We start from the raw sequence: 27,398 nt of genomic DNA, 5'->3' as shown, positions 1-27,398 counted from the left end.
GTCAGCTAGCTAGCTCCATAGACAGTAAAAGAAAGGCTGTTTCTACAACTTCGGTCAGTTACAAGGCAGGATTAGCTGGGAGACTTCTAAATGAGGGCGCACATGGAAGTAGTTCTTTTGTAGATTATGGTGAACTTGTGTGTGTTGTAGCAGTGCTTTGCTATTGAGAACGAGGTAGCATGCTAGCGTTAGCATGCTAGCGTTAGCCATAGCGTTAGCATGCTAACGCTACGAGCTAATGGTTGCGGTTAGCCTGCTCGTTTCGGCTTGTGACGTCACAAGCCGTACCGATTTTGACCAGCTCACCCAGAGACTGAAGGCAGGACACATTCAGAAACCGTATCTCACTCTAAACAGCATGGATGGATTTTTATCAAAGTTTGTATGTGTGTGGAAGCACCAGAGACACAACATAACACCCCAAATCCCAGAAAAAGTGATTTTTTCATAATATGGGCACTTTAAGGATGAGGATTTTGCCCGATGACGGTCTAGTACCAAAACGTGTTTGACCTTTGACCTACTCGTCCCTCCCCTACTTCATATAGTTTAAGATCAACATGAATTTGGTCTCTTTTTCTATCTCTTTCTCTATCTCTTCAAATCTCTGCACACTTCTGTCTAAAAGTGAAACATTTTGTTGAAAAACCAAAGTTAGGGGAACGGAGCTGAGCGATGAGCACACAGAGTACCATGTTCCTGTTCCTGTATGTCATTATGTTTGGCTTTTAGCCCCCAGTTATTGTGTTGTAATGCTACCTCATGTTAACATGTCCTGTTTTTACTGCAGCTTATCAGCATCCTTCATCTGCTGCTTGGATTATTTCACCTGTATTTGTATGATCTTTTATTGTATAACATGCTATTTATCTATTTAATATTGAACATTTTGGTGCTCCATAGTTATTCTAAGTGATGGCGAGATGACGCCTCATGAAGTGGTAAAGCTTTCCAGCAAAGTGGTTCATTTCTGCTTGGGTCTTTCAGAGAATGATTGTAAATATTTACAAAGAATATGTTTAGGTCATTTCCTCTCTAACTGGGAGAACTTGGGACCGATTGGTGGGATTGCTGTGGACGAGGTACACACGGAGATACATTGATCATGATATAATAAGGGGGCAATATTAGTTTTATAAAACTAGAAAGTGGTTTAACAGGGCAGAGGGCAGTGAATTTGCTTGTGTAGATCATGGATGTGTAATAAAGCCATGTGGTATTGACAGGCAGCGAGGCTTCGGACGTCATCAATGATGTAATTTCTCTAAAACGATAACAAGCTTCGATAAGTGCTTCACACGAAACTTCAAAAACAAAAACTGATATTACAGGCCGAGACACATTTACTCACCTGTAGCTGCAGAGTTACATCATCGTCTGCTGACACACTGATGACTCATCAAATAAATACAAACCAGGATTGCATACAAATAATACAAACCTGCATTATTATGTAAAATAGTGAATTATAAATTACTGCACTTTGTTTCTTTGAAATCTGGTTTTAAACCTGCAAACTCTTACTTGTATCTGCTTGTACTTTCTTTTGCATTCTTGTTATCCCAAATTATTTATCAAATAATAATAATAATTTTCCAATTCTGAATGTTTTATTGTCTTTCTATATTTGTTATGATTGTATTTTCTGTGTTGTTCTGTTTTTGTCTTTCTGGCTCGCTGCTCAATGATCTCTCGAGGATAAATAAAGATTGAATGAATAATGAATGTATGTATATGTGTATATATATATATCAGACATATACAGTGTAGAAAAAAAGTATAAAAATTAATAAAATTTAACATGTAGAATACATACCAATTACAGTGCTTTTCATAGTCATATTTACAAATGCTGCATGAGCAACAGCCTGAATCTGTAAACACCAAATTCACTCCAGAACAATAATAATATTCGTGTTTCTGTAGATCCTACCTGAAGCAAAGAGTTTGCAGAGTCATGCCTTGCCTGGCTTCAGACCTCGGCATGGCCAAGCCGAAGTCTATGGGCTTGACTGTGAAGGGTCGTCTCCTGTGATCCACCAGAATGAAAAATGGAAAGGGAAAGAGAAGGGAAAAAATGGCAAAAAAAGAAACAACCGTTTTGATGTAACAACTTTCATGTTTTCCTAAATGATGCTCACATTTTAAGGCCTTCTGTTATTACATTTATTGAAAAATAGTGCATACAGCTCCCGTAAACAGAACATACTACGTTGTGCTGGTCGAGGTTCAGGCGCATCAACGTTTTCAAAATAGAAACCTGGAGACACACGGCGAGTGGGACAGTTAAGGTTAACTGATAAAAGATTATTGAAAAAGACGATTGGAGAACAATTAGATACTAAATAGGATGTAAAAAAAAAGGGACCAAAAACAACAACAAAAGCGCTAAAAACGCCAAAGACAGAAATAGGACTTCCCACCACTGATCTTCATTTGTGTTATTTGGTATTTGGTTTATTTCAAACATTTAGTACTTTTAGAACAGATAATAATGTGTGATTAATCACCATTAAATATTTGAACAGATATATATATCCTTGCTGTCGTTAGTAAGATAATTTGGGGATCTTAACAGCCACGGTTTGTTTGGTGTCCTTGTTCCAACATTTCACCACCTTCCCGAAGCTGCCCTCTCCCAGATCCTGCAGGAACTCGTACTGGCGGGGCAGCTGCAGGGCGTCCGGGCCCGACAGTCGTCTCGTGAAAAGAAACATGAGGACACTCGTGAGAAGGAGAAGTATATGTCATATATATATGGCAATATCATATGTATATATGTCATTGTCACAAAAAGTTTAACAACAATGATAGCAGTCATATCACATCCATACAGGGATAGTAGTATACAGCTGTTAAAACATTAAATAAAAGACAGACTGGTATCAGATCAGTACTCGGTATCGGCCAATACGCAAGTTCAGGTATTGGAATCGTTATCAGGAAGCAAAAAAGGCTAACGGACCATCTCTGAGTGCATCTCCAGCAGGTGTTGGGACCCAATGTTCGGTACCAAGTAGTTCAATGTTAGCTACTCTTTAGTCTCGCATTGCCAGACCTTCCTTCACAGCGCTGTGGAGGAGGGTCTGACTAGTCCACACAGCATTCCTGGATGGGAGAAAAACATGCTCTGGTTTATTGGCATATCTTTAAACCAATCACAATCATCTTGGGCGGCACTGAGAGCCGGATGGAGCAACGGTGCCTCTGCTAAATAGCCTCAGGAAGGAACTTGTTTTGGTGGAACGTGTGCTGTATGGATAATATAAACCTACGTAAGTGTAACGACTCAGACACACGACACTGGAGGACTCAAATGCACGACCCAGAGACACGGTAGAAAGTTCAAACAAAATAAAGTCTTTGCTAGAAAAAGGTTCAAACAAAAGGCGTTCACAAAGAAGATAATAATCAAACATTCGAATTGGCGTAAATAACCTGGCTGGAACGTTTGCCACAACATGGAGACAAGACAAGACGAACTGGCACAAGACAAAGGGAAACAAGGACTATTTATACAAGAGGTAGGGGAGACCAGGTGAAAACAATCAGGGACGGGGAGACAATCACACTGGCGGGAAAATCACACAAAGGGAGGAAGTCAGGGTCTGAAATGAGAGGGAGAGTGAATACAAAATAAGACAGGAAATGCACAACAAGACAAGACATGAGTGACAACACTTAACAAACTTGACGAGACATAACAGTAAGATGCTGTATCAAAGAGGAAGTTATAGACTTACACATATCACCGTGGCCCATTTACCGTCTTGTTCTTTGGATCTCTCGCTGATAGATTTCTTGAACTCGAGGGCGGTCGTCTGTCCATCCGCTACCAGAAACATTTCACCCAGAAATTCAGACAATAGTTCTAGAAGGTTTGATGATGTCAGGAGCTTCTGTTCTAAAGACAGCGTTTAAATGTCAACACAACAACAAACAGTTATTTCTTTAATGGAATTTAAATGCACACATTAGTTGGGTGCAGGGCTGCAACTAACATTGGTTATCTTCTCGTCGAAAAAAGATTTTTTTTTTTTTGTTTGTTTGTTTTTTTACATTTTGTGTGTCCATTACATGTGTCTCTGTCTCTGTTTGTCTCTGTCTCTGTGTGTCTCTGTCTCTGCAGGTCAACCCCTCCCAGCACAGCTGTGCACCTGCAGACACACCTGTCCGACCGTATATGGACTTCCCTCTGCAGGTAAAATAACAGATCTCAACTGAGCACATTGAGAGCTTCTGGGGCTCCCCGAATGGTTTTCTCAACAAACAAAAACATCTCATCACTTCTGAAACGTCAATACAAGCAAAAAAAATGTCAAATAAATTTACAAAAATGTTTAGAAAAGCAAATAAATGTGGAAGAAAGTGAAATTGTTTTTTGATAAAGGCAAAAAAATAAGAAAAAGCAACAAAAACATGTAAACACGTGAAAAACGTCGGAAACACTGACAAAAACATCGAAGACATAGAATGTCACAACAATCAGAGTTAGGCCTCCTGCACACTGGGTGCGTGGCGTGAGCGTGGTGTTTTTGTTGCGTGGCGGCTGCGTGGTGTTTTCAAAAAATAAAAATAATAAAATCGTTTTAAATTACATTTATATCTGCATTTATGTCAAAACCTAGAGACTTTCTTTTTTTTGTAAATTTTATTTTCACACGTTTTCTATACAATTGTAAATAGCACAACAGTGCTGCCATGTACACAAATACACAAATATACAACACAATATACATTACCTACACAAACGTCTTCTACCCACTCCCCACCCTCCCCAATCCACATGCATCCTCATAACCAAATATATACACAAATTATACATTTGGAGTAAAGTGAGCCTGCATTTTGCCGCCCACAAACAAAAAGACAAGGTAGGGTATATCCTACACGCTTGTGTCGCGTGAAAAATAGCAGTCGGTCCTATTTCTAGCATGCACGCGTTTTCGGCGCAGCTCGAGCTGTGCCTGAGACGTGCGTGTCACGCAGGCAGTGTGCAAGCTCTAACCTATTAACATGGGAGCCGAAATAAAAACGGACATGCCATGCAACTGGTGTGAAATAGAGGGTGACAATTTTTCAGGACTCCCTTGGGTCATGTAATTCCTGCAGTACAGGAGTCAATTTCATTGTCGGTAACGTGTTCGGTATGGATAGAGCATAGAAATCAACGGGAGTGAGACGGAGCCGGAGATTAAAGGAACACGCCAACTTATTGGGACTTTAGCTCATTCACCGTAACCCCCAGAGTTAGATAAGTCCATACATACCCTTCTCATCTCCGTGCGTGGTGTAACTCTGTCTGACGCCCCCACCGCTAGCCTAGCTTAGCACAGATCCTGGAGGTAACCGGCTCCATCTAGCCTACTGCTCTCAATAAGTGACAAAATAACGCCAACATGTACAAGTAGCAGAAGTAGCAGTGCTTTGTCTTTCTGAGAATTTAGTTCCCAGTTTGTATGCGGTTAGAAGATGGCTGTGTCTCATGTGACCTTGTTATTTGTACATGCTGTGACTCTACAAATCACAACATGCAAATAGGAACATGTTGGCGTTATTTTGTCACTTATTGAGAGCAGTAGGCTAGATGGAACTAGTTACCTGCAGGATCTTTTCTAGGCTAAGCTAGCACTGGGGGCGTCAGACAGAGTTACAGCACGCACGGAGATGAGAAGGGTATGCATCGACTTATCTAACTATGGGGGTTACGGTGAATAAGCTAAAGTCCCAATAAAACTTCAACGAAACTCCCAACGAGACTGATGTGTTTTTGTTGTTGTGGAAACATGGCTGAACAACAGTGTACCGGACTATCCAGCTACCAGGCCTGTCTGTCACCTAGTGGAGGTGGGCTGTGTTATCACGGACTGGTGCTTGTATCCAACTAACGGCTAACTGCTGGTGGAGTTTGTGACTGTTAAATGCCGACCATTCTACATTCCACGCACATTTACGGCTGTGTTTATACTCTGTGTTTACAGCCCACCAAGCGCTAATGCTAGTATGCGTTAGCTGAACTTTACGGAGCGTATAATGTGTGTGCACTAAATGTGTTTTGTATGTTGTTTTTATATAATGTCGTTTTTTATATATTTTAAAAGTGTATCACCACTTGAGCCATGGTTAAACGTTGTTTCGTGTATATGGTTGAAATGACAATAAAACACACTTCAGTTAAGTTGACCGGATCACTGTCTGTCTGTCTGTAAACGATAGGTTTGGCTTGGGAGTGTACTCTAAAGCAGCAAAGCAAGTGCATTCTGTGATTTGGTGTCTTTCATCCACATGAGCCAAAAACACATTTTCTGGCTTTTCTCAGCCTAGAAGCCACCAATTTCTAAACAAATGTCACAATTCTACTACATAAGTGACCCAATTTAAAGATATATTCATCTTTCCAACAGTGAAATATCCCTTTAAAGAAAATACTCAGCCTAGATTCAAGCAGTCTAGCAGTCCTAAGGTTTCTATCAGCCTGAAAACATGTTGTTAACCTGCACCAGAAATGGAAATGTCATCACTTAATTAATGCCTACATTTATATTTAATAATATCTTTGAGACGGATGCATTTACAGATTTTTACCATCTGAATAAAATGACTTATACTTAAGTAAAATACAAGTACCTCAGAATGATACTTACCTCCAGTACTGGAGTAAATGTCCGTAGTTCCTCTCCACCGTGTAGTAATCACACTCCACCGATGTTATTTGTTATGACGGCGACCAGCAGATGGAGCCAAATCATTGGTCTGGATATCTGAAAAAGATTTCATCCATCCAATAGTTTGAGAGATATTTCAGTCAGCACCAACTGAGCGACAGACGCTGTAATCCCTAAAACAACGGCTCAGAAACATCAAAAATACTTTGAAATGTTTCACAGTCTGGCTCAGGGTTTCTCCTTTGTCTCGAGTGAATTTCATCGCCTCGCTTCCCACACAAAGGTGATAAATGTGTGCAAGGTAGCAGTGGTGGAATGTAACTAAGTACATTTACTCCAGTACTGTACTTCAGTCCAAAATGTTGAGGTACTTGAGTCTTTTCTTTTCATGCCACTTTCTACTTCTACTCCCCTACATTTCAGAAACAGAAACAGTGCCGCTTTTATTACCAAACATAAAACTCAATACCAATAACGCAATAGCAGCATCACAATGTAACACTGAAGAACAATAAAACGAAAAAGGAAAATCAACTTTGTAAACACAGTACACAAAACAGCCAAAACATACATACACACAAGTATGTGCAAAATCTTAATAGAAATTAAATAATCATCCATAAATACAAACTTAAAAGCAGAAGTATACAAGTAAGCATTCCTCTTCAATTAAGCAAAGATTTAGAAGCAGAAAAGTCACACAGTTTTACTTTACTTTGTAAACACACTATGTAGAACAGCTAAAACACACACAATCATGTATTGAGAAGTGCATAATATCAAAATAAACCAAAGATTTTTGCTGTGTATCTGTCCCTAAACTGCTGGTTGAGGGTGGTTGATCAGGGCTTGGTACTGTTGTGGAGTCTACAGACCTGCTGGCCTGCTGGGGTTGATGTGTGCCTTAACTGCTTGTAGATGGTTGCTCGTCGTCTGTATCTTCCTCTTGGCCACGTGCTCCTCCTTGTACGTATCTCCGCATTGAATGCAATTTTTATGTATTCTTGTGTCTCCTTTTTTATACTATTTATACTGTATGATGTTATATGGACCTGTGTCTGCAATAAAGTTTATTATTATTATTATTATTATTGACCCTGCATTAATTTAGAAATACGAAGAAAAAGGATCAGTATAGAAAGAGACAAAATATTCAAACAAAAATTCTTATACCGAAAACAATTATAAACATTATAACTGAAAGTGGGCATTATTTATCAACTATTTGATAAATCTAATCTAATATGTTTGCTTCATATCATTCATAATTAGGGCCCGAGCGCCGACAGCGGCGAAGGCCCTATTGAAACTGAAGGAATTATTATTATTTTCCCGGCAAATGAATTGGCTTTTTGAGGGGCTTAACATATTCAAAAACTCACCAAATTTGGCGGTCGCATCAAGTCTGGTGAAAATTTTCAAAAATGGCTCGCTAGCGCCCCCTACAATGTTAAAAAAATTGAGCCCCTGCAGTGCGTTTAACGTAGACTCACGAAACTTGGTACACATATGTATCATGTCAAGATGTACAAAAAACGTCATTGGAACCATACCCTAAGCCCAACAGGAAGTCCGCCATTTTGATTTCAAAGTTCGAAATTAGTGCGATTTTGGCCATTTCCACATGTCGTACTTTAACGAACTCCTCCTAGAGATTTCATCTGATCAACTTCAAATTCGGTCTGAGCCATCTTAAGACATTAAAGATGAAAAGTTGTTAAAAGAAAAACTTTTCGTCATAGGGCGTGGCCGTGGCAGGGCGGCCATTTTCTGCGTTTCGCCGCCGAAACAGGAAGTGGGTGTAACTCGAGTGTACATTGTCCGATTGGCTCGAAACTTTTCAGGATTCACAAGAGTCCAACCCTGAGGACAAATAAAGGCCGATATTTACTTAAAGTCATAGCGCCCCCTAGTGGCAACAGGAAGTAGGCCTAAAAGTCAAGGTGCTATACTTTAACGAACTCCTCCTAGAGATTTCACCCGATGTACTTCAAACTTGGTCTCTATCATCCCAACACCTTAAAGATGAAAAGTTATTAAAAGAAAAACTTTTCGTCTGACGGTGTGGGCGTGGCGTGGCCATTTTGAGTGTTGAGCGATGAATAAATAAATTGTTGTAACTTGAGTGTACGTTGTCGTATCTGCCCGAAAATTCTCAAGATTGACAAGGGTCCAGGCCTGAGGACACCTACAGGCCATATTTGACTTTTGGTCATAGCGCCCCCCGCTGGCAACAGGAAATGCGCCTTATATGACAAACATCATCCGATTTACATGAAACTTAGAATGTGTGGTCTACATGTGATAATGAGCCGGTCCCTATAATATAACCACGCCCACTTACTCAGGCCACGCCCCCTTTCATAACATTTGTACCGTTTAAGGTAGAGTCTTGTGTGAGGTGTCATTGAACTCAGCAGAGAGTTCCTTCTTCATTGGTGATCGTTTGGCCCGCCCCCTATGCTTAAGCCACGCCCCCTTTCATAACATTTGAACCGTTTAAGGTAGGGTCTTGTGTGAGGTGTCATTGAACTCAGCAGAGAGTTGCTTTTTCATTGGTGATGTTTGGCCCGCCCCCTATGCTTAAGCCACACCCCCTTTCATAACATTTGAACGATTTAAGGTTGACCATTGTGTGAGGTATCAATGAAATCAGCAGAGAGTTCCTTCTTCATTGGTGATGGTTTGGCCCGCCCCCTATGCTTAAGCCACGCCCCCTTTCATAACATTTGAACGATTTAAGGTTGACCATTGTGTGAGGTATCAGTGAACTCAGCAGAGAGTTCCTTATTCATTGGTGATTGTTTGGCCCGCCCCTCTGTGCTTAGCCACGCCCCCTTTCATACATGGTGACCCGTTTATGGTAGAGTCTTATGTGAGGTATCAATGAACTCAGCAGAGACTTCCTTTTTTATTGGTAAAGGTTTGCCCCGACCCCCATGCTTTAGCCACGCCCCCTTTAACAGCTAATAAACTATATGACGTAGCATATTGTGTGAGGTATCATTGAACTCAGCATGGAGTTCCCTTTTCATTGGTGACGATTTGCGGTGTCTGAGTGCCGCGCAAATGCACGGTCGCAAGGAGCGGCGACCGCCGGTAACCCCGACCCGCGCAGAGGAGCGAGGGCCCGTCCATCACTGCTTGCAGCTTTAATGACATTTTGTATTTATATCTTACCTAGGAATAAAAGCAAAATGATACACCTTACACAAGACTACATTTCTGAATCTTAAACATTATTTTACCTTTTTATTGAATACAACTTAAATATGGTTACGAGAGCACTTTATCTACTACAAAACATTTTTATGTTTCACCGGCAGATGTCGTCCATGCCTTTGCATCCAGACATAAATGCTAAGCTAGCTGTAGCAGTAACACTAAAAGTCAGACTTCACATTATCAAGAGCCATTTTCTGTCCCACTGCACATCTGACACCTCACCTAATTTGTGCGAGAGACTGTAGCCTACATTCTGCTGAATTCTACTGAATGACAATCCTAAAGATGGTCATGGGTTTATTATGCATTGCAAACGCCAAAATATGCGTTCTCAAATTACATTATGCTAGGTAAACTTTGCTAAATGCCTGGCTAAAGACTATTAATTGCAGGCTATATGGTAATAAATGGTCTGAAGCAAGAGGAATTGTTAGCCTACCTTGTGCACTGACTGCTAACTGTTACTGAGAACGTATTGACCACCGTCACGTCAAAATAAACCATAAACTACTGCTCAATATCTAAAGTAAAGTAACAGCAGCCAGCTGAGGCCTGCCGCCCAAATCAATTTGGGTTTACAATAAATTTCGGCCCACCTCGTTTTAGTCGCTTTTTCTGAAATTATTGTCACTTTTGCTGATGCTTTATTCCACTTTTTCTTGCTTTTTTCTATGATGGCTAAGGAAGTCTTCAGCTGACTTTTTTAGGGTTTTATGTCGACCAAACTTTAAGTGATAAGACATTATAAGACATGCAATAAGTCTTCCTTATAGTATTTTTAGGAGGTTTTAGTAGACACATGTTATTCTAAAGGTCTTTAGTAGCCCCTAAAGGTTCGTTAGGATGTTTTAGGGTTTTTTTGAGGATTAAGTGGTCCGATAAGAGGTATAAGAGGTTCTTGTAGTCTCTCAGGAGGGGACAGGCATCGTGTCTCTGTCTCTTTGTGTCTCTGACAGGCGTTGTCTGTCTCTGTGTCTCTGTCTTTGTGTGTCTCTGTCTCTGTGTGTCTCTGTTTGTCTTTGTCTCTGTGTGTCTTTGTGTGTCTCTCTGTGTCTCTGTGTGTCTCTGTCTCTGCAGATCAAACCCTCCCAGCACAGCTGTGAACCTGCAGACACACCTGTCCGACCTTTTATGTACTTCCCCCTGCAAGCTGTTACATGTTAAAGGATCATGTGCGTTTACGTCTCGCAGCGTTACGTAACTTTGTCCTTTTCCTTCTGTGCTGGGAAACGACACTGTGCAATCTCTCTGCACGTCTCCCTCAGGTGTGTTTCTCCAGATGACTCAGCGCTCATCTGCTGATCATAAAAACAGGGTTTTGCAGTCATTACCACTTTGGGCAAAGAGTCGTACATTTACAGACATAATTAAAGAAAAATATATACTTTAAAACCATGATTTATTAGTATTTATCCTCCACCCTGACGACAACTTTAAGTATGTTTACACTGGACCGCAGCCTGTTTTTAGTCAAACAAACACCTTTTACTGATAAATTACTGATCCTCTGAACTTTTGGGGTACCAAAGTTTGTTTCCTCATGTTTAACATGTTTTACTTTAAACTAATCTGAATCTGAGCCAGATGTTGTAAACATCCGGGGCTCACTCTAAATCAATTTCTCCCAAGGAGATTTTTATCCCATTTGCTGGAGCTATTTGCACTACATTACAAGACATTTCAGATAATAGAATGACTAAACATCTGTACATCATTTGGCAAACACATGATAGTTGCCATGGAAATATCTAATTGTTCTTTAATTGTCTTTATCATTCTGAAACCAGAACACTATAGATTTTACACTATTGAAACACTCTCACTTTAAAATTTGTTTAACATACAACTTAAACGCCCTTATATACACTATTGAAACACTTTTATACACCCTATTATAATTATTTTAACACACTACTTAAACACTCTCATATACACTATTGAAACGCTCTAACACACACTAGTTAAACGCTGTGAACAAGTGATAGAAAACTCTGCTCATTTCTCTGTGACGGAGCAGTTTTAGTGAGGAAAGTTGAATGGACAGAGACTGACTGACTCTAAACATGAACACTGTACTTTGTGGTGTTTCAGGAGGAAAAGTGCCTCAGTTATACTCTCATATCAGTTTCACATTTTCTCCGTCAGCTTTGTATAAAACCCTGGAATGAAGACAGGAAGAAAATACTTTGTTGATGTTAGTTTATTCATCATGTAAAGCTTCAGTTTGTTCACACATCCCATCAGTAAAGTCTGTTCAAAGACTCTTGTTCTATGATTTCATCAACACATTCACTTCATCCACACAATCACTTTGTTTGAACCAGAATATCAGCTGTGTAAAAGAGAAGAATTAATTATTGATTATGATTATGATAACAACGTTTGGTCCGCCGAACAAATAAATCTAAATCTAGATTTCTTTACAAATGTCCACAAAGAGAACAAAGCAGTGGCGGCTTCTAAATAGAGGGCGCTGGGGCGCCGCCCCCATAAAAATTCCAGAAATATAAATGTATACAAAAATGATATAAAAATAAAATAAAAATAAAAAATAAAATAAAATAGTTTACTCATACAATGTGCTGGCTGGTAGTAAGCATTTAATAAAAAATGGCTTTAATCGGTTAAATATTTTCTATGTTTCAATATGTTTCCTGTGGTTTCATGGGCAGGGATGACAGCCAAATGGGTGTCTATGTGAGTCCTCAAACTTTCAGCCAGCATGTGACCTGAAGCTGGTCTCTAATTGGTCTCTTAAAGATTCTCCTCTGGATGCAGGTTGCTGCGTCCCTGGCGAATAAGAATTGGATACATGTTATTTTATCCAATCTGATTGGTTCTCGACACCTGTCATTCAACTTTACACTACTCGCGCAGGCGATACCGTCACTCCGCCAAAACTTTGCAAGCTGAGAAATCACCTATGGAAATCTCACAGTGACCCATATCAATTTCATAGAGAAAATGGCAGCAGTTAAACCAAATTCTGTCATTGATTTACAAAAAAAACCTTTCACAAGATGTTCGCTGGAAGAAAAAAAGAGGATAAAGGATTTCGGAGCAGACCAACCCGATTTACAAATCCAGCAGCAGGCTGAGGCCAGTGACCGAGGGTGAAGCTACATCGGAGCTACAAACGGAGATGGCTGGCTGGATGTGATGTTAGCAATGCCTTTTTTTGCTTTCCCTGTCTTTTATTTCAAAGTGTCAGCACTGAGGTTTTGTGGACAACAATGGGGGTAACAGTGAGGAGAAACATCTCTCTGAAAAATGCAAATGTCATGAAAGTAGTCGCAGACATCTTGATAATAGCACGTTTTTTTGGCAGAGTTAGCATTGCTGAACAACTAGATGAAGGCTACAGGATTGGCACAACGAAGAGGTGACAAAGAATCAACACGTACTGTCCAGGATAATAGACTGACATTTTGTGGAGCCGACAAAAATAACGTTCAGGAAAGAATTTTTTCAGTTCATCCCTCTGCAGTCAGCTACAGCTGAGTCCATTGCTACAGCACTAAAAGAGCGACTTGCTACTATCCTGCCTGAGGATCAGTAAAGTAAGCTCATCTGCCAGGCATATGATGGGGCCAGCATGATGAGGGGTGCCACTTCAGGTGTTCAGAGGAAAATACAAGATGTGTACCCAAATGCCCACTACATCCACTACTACGCACATCAGCTTTTTGGTAGTGGGTGGGAGGATATAGTTAAAAAAAAGTCAGTCAGAGTCACTATCTTCTTATGTTTGTAACTTGAATCTTGTATCATATTGTCTTGCTCTTCTTAAATACAAAATACATAGTTGTTTAAATAAAGTAGTGCTGGTTGTTTTGCCCAGTTTCAAAGTACTGCTATGTATTTATTTGCCCCCACCCCCTCCTTCACCAAAAAAAAAGCGCCCCCCCAAAAGTAATTATCACCAGCCGCCACTGAAAAAAAGTGTGTAGGATAAAGGAGGTCTGGTGCTTTCTCTCTTCAGAGCCATGCAGTGGAAGAGAAACTAAATACACTTTTAGTTTGATTTGATTTCTGGGTCACGTCAAACATTTGGCCCGCCCCACATGGGATTACAAGACACCGCTATTTAACAGACATCTTCCTGTCCCGCAGATACATAACGTGGAGAAATACATGAATAACAAACAACAGCTAATATCTACAGATCATCTCGGTAAAGATCTTTTTTAACATATTGTCCTGTTTCAACAATCAAAGGTAAAATAATAGATCTCAACTGAGCACATTGAGAGTTTCTGGGGCTCCCCGAATGTTTTTCATGAAAAAAAATTAATGTCGAAAAAAGTGACACAAAATGTTAATAAAAGCAAAAAAATTATAAAAAGCAACAAAAACGTGTAAACACATGAAAAACGTCAAACACTGACAAAAAACGTAGAAAAAAATAGAATGTCACAACAATTAGCTATAAGCAACAAACATGGAGACTAAATAAATCGAAGAATTAAAACACAGAATTTAACCCTTAAAATGACTTCTGTCTATTTCAGTTTACACAACTCAGCAGAGTCTCCATACCAACCATAAACCCAAAGTCCAGCATAGAGCGGCTGAGTGAATGTGGTCTGGACTCTGTGGAGGAGAGTCATGGTTTCAGAGATGCTGTAGAAGGACAGAATACCTGCACTGTGATCCAGGTACACTCCTACTCTGGAGGACTCAGGACCTGAGACGCGAGTTTGGACTTTGTTGGACCAAAATGTATAACTGTTGTTGATCCAATCTAACGCCCAAGATTTGTCATTTCGTCCAAATATACATTCATCCGACCCCCCTGCTCTGCTGATATTCTTGTATGCGACTGCTACATAAACTCCTCTCCCTCTCCTCTTCACCTCCCAGTAACAACGTCCAGTCAGACTCTCTCTACTCAGGACCTGAGGCCAGTCAGTGAATCTGTCTGGGTGACTAGAATAAGACTGTTTTTGTCTCATTACTGTTGCTTTCCTGTTCCCCTCAGATAATAACAGCCATGTGTTTACTGTGTTTGGATCCAGTGTGATTTCACCTGAATATTTTAAGAATACAGCTCTGGTCTTGGGCTTTGGTTGTGGCCGTGAAACGTCCACTTCAGTCCCTGTCAGTGAGACGTTTGTCCTCTTCTCTCTCAGAACGTCCTGTAGTTTATCTCTGACTTCTGACACCGCTGCTGTCACGTCCTCAAAGCAGCTCAGAGGACGGATATGGATGCTGGATGTAGATTGGCTGAGTGGTGACAGTGAGGGGTAGTTGTGTAGAAACTGGTTGTGATCCTCTGTGTGTGAGAGCTTCTTCAGCTCAGCGTCTTTCCTCTTCAGCTCAGTGATCTCCTGCTCCAGCTTCTCCTGAAGCTCTTTGACTCGACTCACTTCTCTTTTCTGCTGGGATCTGACCTGCTGCTTCACATCAGAGCTTCTTTTCTCCAGGAGACGGATCAGCTCAGTGAAGATCTTCTCGCTGTCCTCCACTGCTTTATCAGCAGAGAGATTGATGGCCTCCGCCTGCTGTTGAAGCAGCTTCACATCTTTCTCTCTGTCCTGGATTCTCTGCTGGATGTTTTGTCGACTCCCCTCGAGCTCTCTCTGCCTCTCAGCTCTCTCTGCTGCAGCTGAGACTGTGTCGTGGCCTTTATGTTCCTCCACAGAGCAGAGATAACAGATAAGCTGCTGATCAGTACGACAGAACATCTTCATCACCTCATCATGACGAGAGCAGACGTTCTCCTGGAGCTTCTTGGACGGCTCCACCAGCTTGTGTTTCTTTAATGGAGCTGATTCATAATGAGGCTGAAGGTGTTTCTCACAGAAAGAAGCCAGACATTGCAGACAGGACTTGTGTGCTTTGAGTTTTCTCCCGGTGCAGACATCACAGGCCACATCTTCAGCTCCAGCATAGCAGTGATCAGCAGGAGCAGCTTGGAGTCCAGTCTTCTTCAATTCCTCCACTAGATCTGCTAACATGGTGCTTTTCAGCAGGACAGGCCTCGGTGTGAACGTCTTCCTGCACTGAGGACAGCTGTATCTGTACTTACGATCCTCTACATCCCAGTGGCTTTTAATACAGTACATGCAGTAGCTGTGTCCACAGGGAGTAGTCACCGGATCCTTCAGTAGATCCAGACAGATGGAACAAGAGAAAGTTTCCCGGTCCAGCTGAACTCCTTTCTGCGCCATTTCACCTCTCACTCAGTGACAACGACTCTGAGTCTCACTTCCTGAGAGGGGAAACTAGTCTGAGCTCTGATCTAAAAACAGCAGTGATACGCTGTTGTACTTCCCCAGCATGTTGGTTACACCCATCTGCAAACTGTAGCTCTGAAAGGGAAGGAACAAGGAAATATGTGCACAGAGTGGAGCTGGCTGTGTTTGGGAGCAGGAAGAGGAGGGAGGGGTTATCAAGCTTTGTTCATTCCTGGAAGAGGAGCGCTCTGAGAGAGATACTGGCTGTGTTGCAATGCCCATACTAACATTAGTATGCCCGAAAATATATAGTATATCCCAATACATAGTATGTCAAAAGCACAATGCCAAATATGTGTCCTGATGCATCCGGTTGCATTTTGCAGTATGCAAGCCAGCATGCTTTTCTGACCCACAATCCTCTGTGCTGCATATCTGAGCAAGAGGCTCAAAGTTCAAGCTGTAATGTTATCACAGAGTTTGATGTCCCGACTGTCTGCAGACTGTACTGCAGGCAACAGTAGGTAGTTTGTACTTAAATTAAAAAGAAAAAGTATGTGATAAGGAACACAGCAACTCTTGTTGACAACAGAGCTCATTTCTCATTTAAAAATTCTGCTGACTTCATCTTTTAGGAGGTAAACTCTTCTTAGAATCAGAGGGTTTGGAGACGGCTCCCCAGTTTACTTAATACTGAGTTGTCCTGTTATTAAGTTAATCAAACTTTATAGTGTTGACTATAATTCAAACAGCCCTTGATAGAATCAGAGTCAAATATAAAGGGACCTTAACTCTAACTGGTTCTTATCTCTCTCAAACACCTGAGTGAAACTAAATCCTAGCTCACACAATCCTAGGTAAGAAAAACAGATCAAACAGAGCAGTCAAGTTAACGTCAGACCAGGGACGTCACTAGGATTGAAAGACAGGGGGGGGGCTTAGCCCCCAGGGTATGTAAAATCTTTGCACTCGCATCTTTTGTTACTTATTTCAACAACCAGTGAAGAAGCCGAGATGTTAGCAAGTAAAAAGAGACAGCCATTTGTCCTCTGTTGAACAAAAATCACTGTAGGGTTATGTTTTAGACACACCAAAGCTGCATGGGGGGTTAACTTAGGCCAGACTGTGCTCCTGCTGAGTTCTTCTGTAGGCTATGACTTAAATGTTATCTGTCTGCTCGTGTAAATGTGTGATAAAGTAATACCAAATCTAATTCCTCTCTCTATTAGATAAGTTGCAAGTCCAAATAATGCTATTTAATTACAGTAATTACTGATACTGCCCTGTAGTGTCATGTTAACATCTAAAATGTCACATCAAGCACAAATCAGTAAAACAGACAAATATCAGTACATAGAAAAGAATAAATAGGCATTGTTGCATAATTTATCATATAAGCTGTTGATAAGGATCTTATTTAAAGTGGCCATTGTCTGAATTTATTAATCTGATGGTGGAAGGAATAAAAGATTTGGAGTAACGATTGCTATGTGTAGGCCTATGTATGCATGGAGCCTATGAATGTGTTATTACTTTCAATGTATTATATTTTAATGTATGTATCTGTGGGTATATATGCTCATGTATAGCCTAGCCTACAGTTAGGCAACATCTACATTTTTGTTTAATTTATTACAGCAAATGAATGCAGAAATGTAACTTGGTCAGAATATATATACAAAAAAGAATAAAAAAAAAAGAATATAGCATATATAATAAATATGAAATAATTTAGTTCAGCATTGGTGCCTTTACCTGGCAACAAATGCCTGTTAGAAGAAAACCAAACGGCCCACGTTTCCTTAGACCTGTAGACCACTACTGACCTCAATCAGAATCATCTGCCCTGCCACTCTCCTGCATCTCTCTCTCTCTCCTAAAATATCTTCCAATGCCCATCTGGTCAGTGAACTGAAGGGTATACCGGTACAATAGCATTAACAGGGACACTATGACATTGAGTTTTCAGTGACAACATTCTGTGGAGACTGATATTGTTTTTAATACTATAGAGATAGCAGGCTGTATTAATGGCAAAGAATAGAGAGCTTAAAATACCGGTTAGTCCTTGTTTTTCACTCTTTCACTCTAGCTAGACTATTGTTTTCCATAGCCAACTAAAATATCCCATTTCCTTTACCTCAAGTAAACGTAGCTAAAGTTAAGCAGGTCATTAAAATCAACTTACAATTTCACTGTGTGTGTCACTCACTGTGTGTGCAGTAGCAAGTTCAGACCAAAGATTCTGGACGAGATGAAACCTGCAGCTTCTTGCAACGCAGCGATCTGCAGCATTCTGAAAGCTGCCAGTTTACACAAATGAGACAAGACTTAATTCATACTTTATACTTATACTTTATACCTTTTTTATTATTATTAATCCCCAGTGGGGACATTACAATTAAAACTCTGTTGTTATACACACTACACACAGGCCTGAAAATACACACATGCTCAGGTCCTATTCTTGCACCAATGGAGAAATGTTAGAGTGAGTGGGCGACGACTGCTGGACTGGCGCCCTGAGCGTTTGGGGGTGGGGGGGGGGTACAGTGCCTTGCTCAAGGGCACCTTTGGGGAACCTTGGCAGTGCCCAGTAGGTGAGCTGGCATCTCTCCAGCTACCAGTCCACACTCCGTACTTTGGTCCGTATGGGGACTTGATATGGTGACCCTCCGGTTCCCAACCCTGAGCTACTGCCACCCCCAGACGGTGTATCATCCTCATAGCCATTCACAGCTTTTTTGTAGATGGATATATAATTTGTTGTTTTTAAATATGAATGAGGATAACGTTAGTGATTGTGAGCTGCTTGGCACCGCTGCATTTTGAGTGATAAATCGGCAAAAACATTTTATTTCTCCGATTCACTGCTTTTGGGTTAATGTCGATCGGCGCTCTCTCTCTCTTCAGTCACTCTCTATGTCGCTCGTCCTCATAATGTTACCGTGCACACGGGCGCTCGTTAGCCTCCCTCTAAAACTCTGCCTTTTCCACTAGTTGACAGTTGGTTAAATAGAAATAAATCAGACACACTACACACAGATAGATGAATGGTGAAGGAAGATTGATTCAACGTAGTAAGTGATGAATCAAATCATTATTTTTCTTATGATTATAGGGTAGCTTCACCCCCCTAAAATAAGCCTGATGACGTCCCTGCCTCAGACAGCAGATACAGTAACAGTGAAGCAGAGAAGCCTATTTAAAGAAAGTACTCATCCTAGATTCAAGCAGTCTAGCAGTAAGAAACCTCCACAAGTCCAATGCACACTGCATGTTTATTATAAAAGGTTTCTATCAGCCTGAAAACATGTTGTTAACTAAAAGCTGCAGACAAAGTGAGCTGAGGAGCGTTAACCTCCACTACATCCCTGGTTAGCAGGATGATGGAGCCCTCTTGTGTCCTGCATCAGGTTACACATTTCACTTGTTAACCTGCTGGGATGTTCACTGCAGGAAGACATGTCCGAACTTCACACAACATCAGTAAAGAGATATTTAAACAGATATAACACTGTGTCAGTTTGTTCACAGGAGTCACACCCTGTAACACTGATGCTGCATTCAGGTCTCATGGGAAACATGGGAGAGAAGAGTTTCAGCTCTCAGGTTGTAAATAGTATTTGGGAATGTGAGATTTGAGGCTAAACGTTAAAACGTCTCGGACTTCTTGAAGTGTGATAAAACAATGTGGAAATACTTGTAACCAAATGTAAAGAATCATCTACACATCATCTGTTGTCTTATGTGTGTCGGGACCTTTAAGTCTGTGTAATATTTATTGACTCAGTGCAGAGAGGAAATGTTGGCTGTAAAAAGCAACAAGTGATAGAAAACTCTGCTCATTTCTCTGTGACGGAGCAGTTTTAATGAGGAAAGTTGAAAGGACAGACTGACTGACTCTAAACATGAACACTGTACTTTGTGGTGTTTCAGGAGGAAAAGTGCCTCAGTTATACTCTCATATCAGTTTCACATTTTCTCCCTCAGCTTTGTATGAAACCCTGGAATGAAGACAGGAAGAAAATACTTTGTTAATGTTAGTTTATTCATCATGTAAATCTTTAGTTTGTTCACACATCCCATCAGTAAAGTCTGTTCAAAGACTCTTGTTCAATGATTTCATCAACACATTCACTTCATCCACACAATCACTTTGTTTGAACCAGAATCTCAGCTATGTAAAAGAGAAGAATGAGTTATTGATTATGATTATGATAACATTTGGTCCGCCAAACAAATAAAATGTAAATCTAGATTTCTTTACGAGTAAAATGTCGACAGAAGCAAAACATTTTTTGAAGAAAGCACCAAAAACGTCTCAAAGAATCTAAAACGGTGATAAAGGCAACAAAAAAAGTAATGTCGAAAAACAAAGGTAAAATAATACATCTCAACTGAGCACATTGAGAGCTTCTGGGGCTCCCCCAATGTTTTTCATCAGAACAAATAAATGTCGATAAAAGTGACACAAAATGTTAATAAAAGCAAAAAAATTATAAAAAGCAACAAAAACGTGTAAACACATGAAAAACGTCAAACACTGACAAAAAATGTAGAAAAAAATAGAATGTCACAACAATTAGCTATAAGCAACAAACATGGAGACTAAATAAGTCGAAGAGTTAAAACACAGAATTTAACCCTTAAATGACTTCTGTCTATTTCAGTTTACACAACTCAGCAGAGTCTCCAATATAATAAAACATTAGTCCAGCATAGAGTGGCTGAGTGAATGTGGTCTGGACTCTGTGGAGGAGAGTCATGGTTTCAGAGACGCTGTAGAAGGACAGAATACCTGCACTGTGATCCAGGTACACTCCTACTCTGGAGGACTCAGGACCTGAGACGGGAGTTTGGACTTTGTTGTAACAAAATGTATAACTGTTGTTGATCCAATCTAATGCCCAAGATTTGTCATTTCGTCCAAATATACATTCATCCGACCCCCCTGCTCTGCTGATATTCTTGTATGCAACTGCTACATAAACTCCTCTCCCTCTCCTCTTCACCTCCCAGTAACAACGTCCAGTCAGACTCTCTCTACTCAGGACCTGAGACCAGTCAGTGAATCTGTCTGGGTGACTAGAATGAAACTGTTTTTGTCTCATTAATGTTGCTTTCCTGTTCCCCTCAGATAATAACAGCCATGTGTTTGCTGTGTTTGGATCCAGTGTGATTTCACGTGAATATTTTAAGAATACAGCTCTGGTCTTGGGCTTTGGTTGTGGCCGTAAAACGTCCATTTCAGTCGCTGTCAGTGAGACGTTTGTCCTCTTCTCTCTCAGAACGTCCTGTAGTTTATCTCTGACTTCTGACACGGCTGCTGTCACGTCCTCAAAGCAGCTCAGTGGACGGATATGGATGCTGGATGTAGATTGGCTGAGTGGTGACAGTGAGGGGTAGTTGTGTAGAAACTGGTTGTGATCCTCTGTGTGTGAGAGCTTCTTCAGCTCAGCGTCTTTCCTCTTCAGCTCAGTGATCTCCTGCTCCAGCTTCTCCTGAAGCTCTTTGACTCGACTCACTTCTCTTTTCTGCCGGGATCTGACCTGCTGCTTCACATCAGAGCTTCTTTTCTCCAGGAGACGGATCAGCTCAGTGAAGATCTTCTCGCTGTCCTCCACTGCTTTATCAGCAGAGAGATTGATGGCCTCCGCCCGCTGTTGAAGCAGCTTCACATCTTTCTCTCTGTCCTGGATTCTCTGTTGGATGTTTTGTCGACTCCCCTCGAGCTCTCTCTGCCTCTCAGCTCTCTCTGCTGCAGCTGAGACTGTGTCGTGGCCTTTATGTTCGTCCACAGAGCAGAGATAACAGATAAGCTGCTGATCAGTACGACAGAACATCTTCATCACCTCATCATGAAGAGAGCAGACGTTCTCCTGGAGCTTCTTGGACGGCTCCACCAGCTTGTGTTTCTTTAATGGAGCTGATTCATAATGAGGCTGAAGGTGTTTCTCACAAAAAGAAGCCAGACATTGCAGACAGGACTTGTGTGCTTTGAGTTTTCTCCCGGTGCAGACATCACAGGCCACATCTTCAGCTCCAGCATAGCAGTGATCAGCAGGAGCAGCTTGGAGTCCAGTCTTCTTCAGCTCCTCCACTAAATCTACTAACATGGTGCTTTTCAGCAGGACAGGCCTCGGTGTGAAGCTCTGCCTGCACTGAGGGCAGCTGTAGATGTACTTACAATCCTCTTCATCCCAGAAGCTTTTAATACAGTTCATGCAGTAGCTGTGTCCACAGGGAGTAGTCACCGGATCCTTCAGTAGATCCAGACAGATGGAACAAGAGAAGGTTTCCCGGTCCAGCTGAACTCCTTTCTGCGCCATTTCACCTCTCGCTCAGTGACAACAACTGTCTGAGTCTCACTTCCTGAGAAGTGAGACTAGTCTGAGCTCTGATCTAAAAACAGCAGTGATACGCTGTTGTACTTCCCCAGCATGTTGGTTACACCCATCTGCAAACTGTAGCTCTGAAAGGGAAGGAACAAGGAAATATGGGCACAGAGTGGAGCTGGCTGTGTTTGGGAGCAGGAAGAGGAGGGAGGGGTTATCAAACTTTGTTCATTCCTGGAAGAGGAGCGCTCTGAGAGAGATACTGGGTGTGTTGCAATGCCCATACTAACATTAGTATGACAGAAAATATATAGTATATCCCAATACATAGTATGTCAAAAGCACAATGCCAAATATGTGTCCTGATGCATCCGGTTGCATTTTGCAGTATGCAAGCCAGCATGCTTTTCTGACCCACAATCCTCTGTGCTGCATATCTGAGCAAGAGGCTCAAAGTTCAAGCTGCGATGTTATCACAGAGTTTGATGTCCCGACTGTCTGCAGACTGTACTGCAGGCAACAGTACGTAGTTTGTACTTAAATTAAAAAGAAAAAGTATGTGATAAGGAACACAGCAACTCTTGTTGACAACAGAGCTCATTTCTCATTTAAAAACTCTGCTGACTTCAGCTTTTAGGAGGTAAACTCTTCTTAGAATCAGAGGGTTTGGAGACGGCTCCCCAGTTTACTTAATACTGAGTTGTCCTGTTATTAAGTTAATCAAACTTTATAGTGTTGACTATAATTCAAACAGCCCTTGATAGAATCAGAGTCAAATATAAAGGGACCTTAACTCTAACTGGTTCTTATCTCTCTCAAACACCTGAGTGAAACTAAATCCTAGCTCACACAATCCTAGGTATGAAAAACAGATCAAACAGAGCAGTCAAGTTAACGTCAGACCAGGGACGTCACTAGGATTGAAAGACAGGGGGGGGGGCTTAGCCCCCAGGGTATGTAAAATCTTTGCACTCGCATCTTTTGTTACTTATTTCAACAACCAGTGAAGAAGCCGAGATGTTAGCAAGTAAAAAGAGACAGCCATTTGTCCTCTGTTGAACAAAAATCACTGTAGGGTTATGTTTTAGACACACCAAAGCTGCATGGGGGGTTAACTTAGGCCAGACTGTGCTCCTGCTGAGTTCTTCTGTAGGCTATGACTTAAATGTTATCTGTCTGCTCGTGTAAATGTGTGATAAAGTAATACCAAATCTAATTCCTCTCTCTATTAGATAAGTTGCAAGTCCAAATAATGCTATGTAATTACAGTAATTACTGATACTGCCCTGTAGTGTCATGTTAACATCTAAAATGTCACATCAAGCACAAATCAGTAAAACAGACAAATATCAGTACATAGAAAAGAATAAATAGGCATTGTTGCATAATTTATCATATAAGCTGTTGATAAGGATCTTATTTAAAGTGGCCATTGTCTGAATTTATTAATCTGATGGTGGAAGGAATAAAAGATTTGGAGTAACGATTGCTATGTGTAGGCCTATGTATGCATGGAGCCTATGTATGTGTTATTACTTTCAATGTATTATATTTTAATGTATGTATCTGTGGGTATATATGCTCATGTATAGCCTAGCCTACAGTTAGGCAACATCTACATTTTTGTTTAATTTATTACAGCAAATGAATGCAGAAATGTAAATTGGTCAGAATATATATACAAAAAAAGAATTAAAAAAAAAAAAAGAATATAGCATATATAATAAATATGAAATAATTTAGTTCAGCATTGGTGCCTTTACCTGGCAACAAATGCCTGTTAGAAGAAAACCAAACGGCCCACGTTTCCTTAGACCTGTAGACCACTACTGACCTCAATCAGAATCATCTGCCCTGCCACTCTCCTGCATCTCTCTCTCTCTCCTAAAATATCTTCCAATGCCCATCTGGTCAGTGAACTGAAGGGTATACCGGTACAATAGCATTAACAGGGACACTATGACATTGAGTTTTCAGTGACAACATTCTGTGGAGACTGATATTGTTTTTAATACTATAGAGATAGCAGGCTGTATTAATGGCAAAGAATAGAGAGCTTAAAATACCGGTTAGTCCTTGTTTTTCACTCTTTCACTCTAGCTAGACTATTGTTTTCCATAGCCAACTAAAATATCCCATTTCCTTTACCTCAAGTAAACGTAGCTAAAGTTAAGCAGGTCATTAAAAACAACTTACAATTTCACTGTGTGTCACTCACTGTGTGTGCAGTAGCAAGTTCAGACCAAAGATTCTGGATGAGATGAAACCTGCAGCTTCTTGCAACGCAGCGATCTGCAGCGTTCTGAAAGCTGCCAGTTTACACAAATGAGACAAGACTTACTTCATACTTTATACTTATACTTTATACCTTTTTTATTATTATTAATCCCCAGTGGGGATATTACAATTAAAACTCTGTTGTTATACACACTACACACAGGCCTGAAAATACACACATGCTCAGGTCCTATTCTTGCACCAATGGAGAAATGTTAGAGTGAGTGGGCGACGACTGCTGGACTGGCGCCCTGCGCGTTTGGGGTACGGTGCCTTGCTCAAGGGCACCTTTGGGGAACCTTGGCAGTGCCCAGTAGGTGAGCTGGCATCTCTCCAGCTACCAGTCCACACCGTACTTTGGTCCATATGGGGACTTGATATGGTGACCCTCCGGTTCCCAACCCTGAGCTACTGCCACCCCCAGACGGTGTATCATCCTCATAGCCATTAACAGCTTTTTTGTAGATGGATATATAATTTGTTGTTTTTAAATATGAATGAGGATAACGTTAGTGATTGTGAGCTGCTTGCTACAGCTGCATTTTGAGTGATAAATCGGCAAAAACATTTTATTTCTCCGATTCACTGCTTTTGGGTTAATGTCGATCGGCGCTCTCTCTCTCTTCAGTCACTCTCTATGTCGCTCGTCCTCATAATGTTACCGTGCACACGGGCGCTCGTTAGCCTCCCTCTAAAACTCTGCCTTTTCCACTAGTTGACAGTTGGTTAAATAGAAATAAATCAGACACACTACACACAGATAGATGAATGGTGAAGGAAGATTGATTCAACGTAGTAAGTGATGAATCTAATCATCATCATCACTAATCACCCCCCTAAAATAAGCCTGATGGCATCCCTGCCTCACACAGCAGATACAGTAACAGTGAAGCAGAGAAGCCTATTTAAAGAAAGTACTGAGCCTAGATTCAAGCAGTCTAGCAGTAAGAAACCTCCACAAGTCCAATGCACACTGCATGTTTATTATAAAAGGTTTCTATCAGCCTGAAAACATGTTGTTAACTAAAAGCTGCAGACAAAGTGAGCTGAGGAGCTTTAACCTCCACTACATCCCTGGTTAGCAGGATGATGGAGCCCTCTTGTGTCCTGCATCAGGTTACACATTTCACTTGTTAACCTGCTGGGATGTTCACTGCAGGAAGACATGTCCAAACTTCACACAACATCAGTAAAGAGATATTTAAACAGATATAATATAACACTGTGTCAGTTTGTTCACAGGAGTCACACCCTGTAACACTGATGCTGCATTCAGGTCTCATGGGAAACATGGGAGAGAAGAGTTTCAGCTCTCAGGTTGTAAATAGTATTTGGGAATGTGAGATTTGAGGCTAAACGTTAAAACGTCTCTGACTTCTTGAAGTGTGATACAACAATGTGGAAATAGTTGTAACCAAATGTAAAGAATCATCTACACCATCTACAAGTAAATTTAATTTCTCCGCAGATGCAATAAAATGGATAGAGTCATATCTATCGAATCGCTCTCAGTCAGTCAGGATCAGTGATTACCACTCACCGCCCCTCGCAATGTCCACGGGGGTTCCTCAAGGCTCTATTTTGGGGCCACTGCTATTCTCACTTTATATAAACGACCTCCCTTCTGTTTGTCCAGACGTCCATATTCAGATGTACGCAGACGACACAGTCATTTATACCCATGGTAAAAACATAAAACAAGTTGCTGAAAAACTCACACAGTCTATGGCCCATGTCTCTGAATGGCTAAATCAATCCTGCTTAAAACTTAATGTAAATAAAACAGTTTCAATGTTCTTTTCGAAATCAAACACTGCAAATAATCAGGCAGATATTTATGTGACAGGGGGAAAAATAAAAGTTGTGTCAGAGTTCAAATACTTAGGCATCATACTAGACTCTAAACTAACTTTTAAATCACAGATAAAAAAGGTCTGCAACAGAGTCAAATTCAATATCGCAAATTTCCGGTTCATAAGATCTAACTTGTCACTTCAGGCAGCAAAAATGTTCATGTACAGTATGGTACTGTCTCATATCACTTACTGTCTTACAACCTGGTCACAGGCAAATAAAACAACACTAAAATCTTTAGAGTCACTTTATAAACAGACAATCAAAATTGTGGATAAAAAAACATTTAGGTATCATCATTGTGCCATTTTACAAAAGCATAAGTTCTTAAGTTGGGAAAATGTCATTAAGTATTCAAACCTATGTCTGTTTTACAAAATCATCCATGGTCTGTCTTCTCCCCCACTCAGTCAGTTTGTAAACATCAGAAACACCACACTGAGAGTAACACGAGGGTCGGCCCGAGGAGACTGTGTTGTTCCGTTACGGAAAAGTGCTTTTAGTCAGAGTGCCTTTTCAGTCGTAGCAGCGCAGGAGTGGAACTCTGTCCCTCAGAACATCAGAGAACTTACCACATACACTCTGTTTAAAAAACATCTAAAAATCTGGCTCATATCACATCAAACATGTCAGCACTAATAAGAATATGTATCTTCACTCAACCCAACCTGTTACCACTTGTGTCTCTGTGGTGTTAATGTGTATAATTTTAATTTTTTTTAATTTTTTATTTATTAACATAATGTCTGTATGTTGGTAAACTTGTATTTATCAACATGATATGAGGAGATATATCTATTTTACTGCTTTTTATATTTGCATTGTTCACTGTAATCTTTTTAATGTGTTATTTTAGGTAG

General features: G+C 40.7%; 4 protein-coding genes across 4 annotated transcripts in view; all 4 read right to left on the bottom strand.

Annotated features, from left to right (window-relative positions):
• LOC116041796 (tripartite motif-containing protein 16-like) overlaps positions 1–11,011 on the bottom strand; it is a 74,034-nt gene extending 63,023 nt beyond the window's left edge. The window contains exon 1 of the mRNA XM_031287853.2: positions 10,943–11,011. The gene's annotated coding sequence lies outside the window, so the exon portion shown is untranslated. The remainder of the gene's footprint in view (positions 1–10,942) is intronic.
• The window catches only part of LOC116041771 (tripartite motif-containing protein 16-like), a 95,087-nt gene extending 74,583 nt beyond the window's left edge, over positions 1–20,504 (bottom strand). The window contains exons 1-2 of the mRNA XM_031287802.1: positions 20,471–20,504; positions 4,170–4,215 (exon numbers count right to left, since the gene is read on the bottom strand). The gene's annotated coding sequence lies outside the window, so the exon portion shown is untranslated. The remainder of the gene's footprint in view (positions 1–4,169; positions 4,216–20,470) is intronic.
• LOC116041811 (tripartite motif-containing protein 16-like) lies at positions 4,083–22,483 on the bottom strand. The gene is made up of 2 exons (XM_031287865.2): positions 20,550–22,483; positions 4,083–4,239 (listed from the first exon to the last, which is right to left on the bottom strand). The coding sequence occupies exon 1, from the start codon at positions 22,399–22,401 to the stop codon at positions 20,734–20,736; it is 1,668 nt and encodes a 555-aa protein (XP_031143725.1). The 5' UTR covers positions 22,402–22,483; the 3' UTR covers positions 4,083–4,239; positions 20,550–20,733.
• LOC116041803 (tripartite motif-containing protein 16-like) lies at positions 14,392–27,229 on the bottom strand. The gene is made up of 3 exons (XM_031287859.1): positions 27,217–27,229; positions 26,051–26,054; positions 14,392–16,090 (listed from the first exon to the last, which is right to left on the bottom strand). The coding sequence occupies exon 3, from the start codon at positions 16,061–16,063 to the stop codon at positions 14,393–14,395; it is 1,671 nt and encodes a 556-aa protein (XP_031143719.1). The 5' UTR covers positions 16,064–16,090; positions 26,051–26,054; positions 27,217–27,229; the 3' UTR covers position 14,392.
• Between the last annotated feature and the right edge of the window lie 169 nt (positions 27,230–27,398).

Source organism: Sander lucioperca, chromosome 14, assembly GCF_008315115.2.
Source record: "Sander lucioperca isolate FBNREF2018 chromosome 14, SLUC_FBN_1.2, whole genome shotgun sequence".
In the NCBI taxonomy this organism is placed as follows: Eukaryota; Metazoa; Chordata; class Actinopteri; order Perciformes; family Percidae; genus Sander; species Sander lucioperca.
This window is presented reverse-complemented; position numbering and strand designations above follow the sequence as displayed.

What these genes read in the sequence shown, in the direction of transcription:
- LOC116041803 (XM_031287859.1), bottom strand. Translation starts at nt 16,063, where the DNA reads ATGGCGCAGAAAGGAGTTCAGCTGGACCGGGAAACTTTCTCTTGTTCC.
- LOC116041811 (XM_031287865.2), bottom strand. Translation starts at nt 22,401, where the DNA reads ATGGCGCAGAAAGGAGTTCAGCTGGACCGGGAAACCTTCTCTTGTTCC.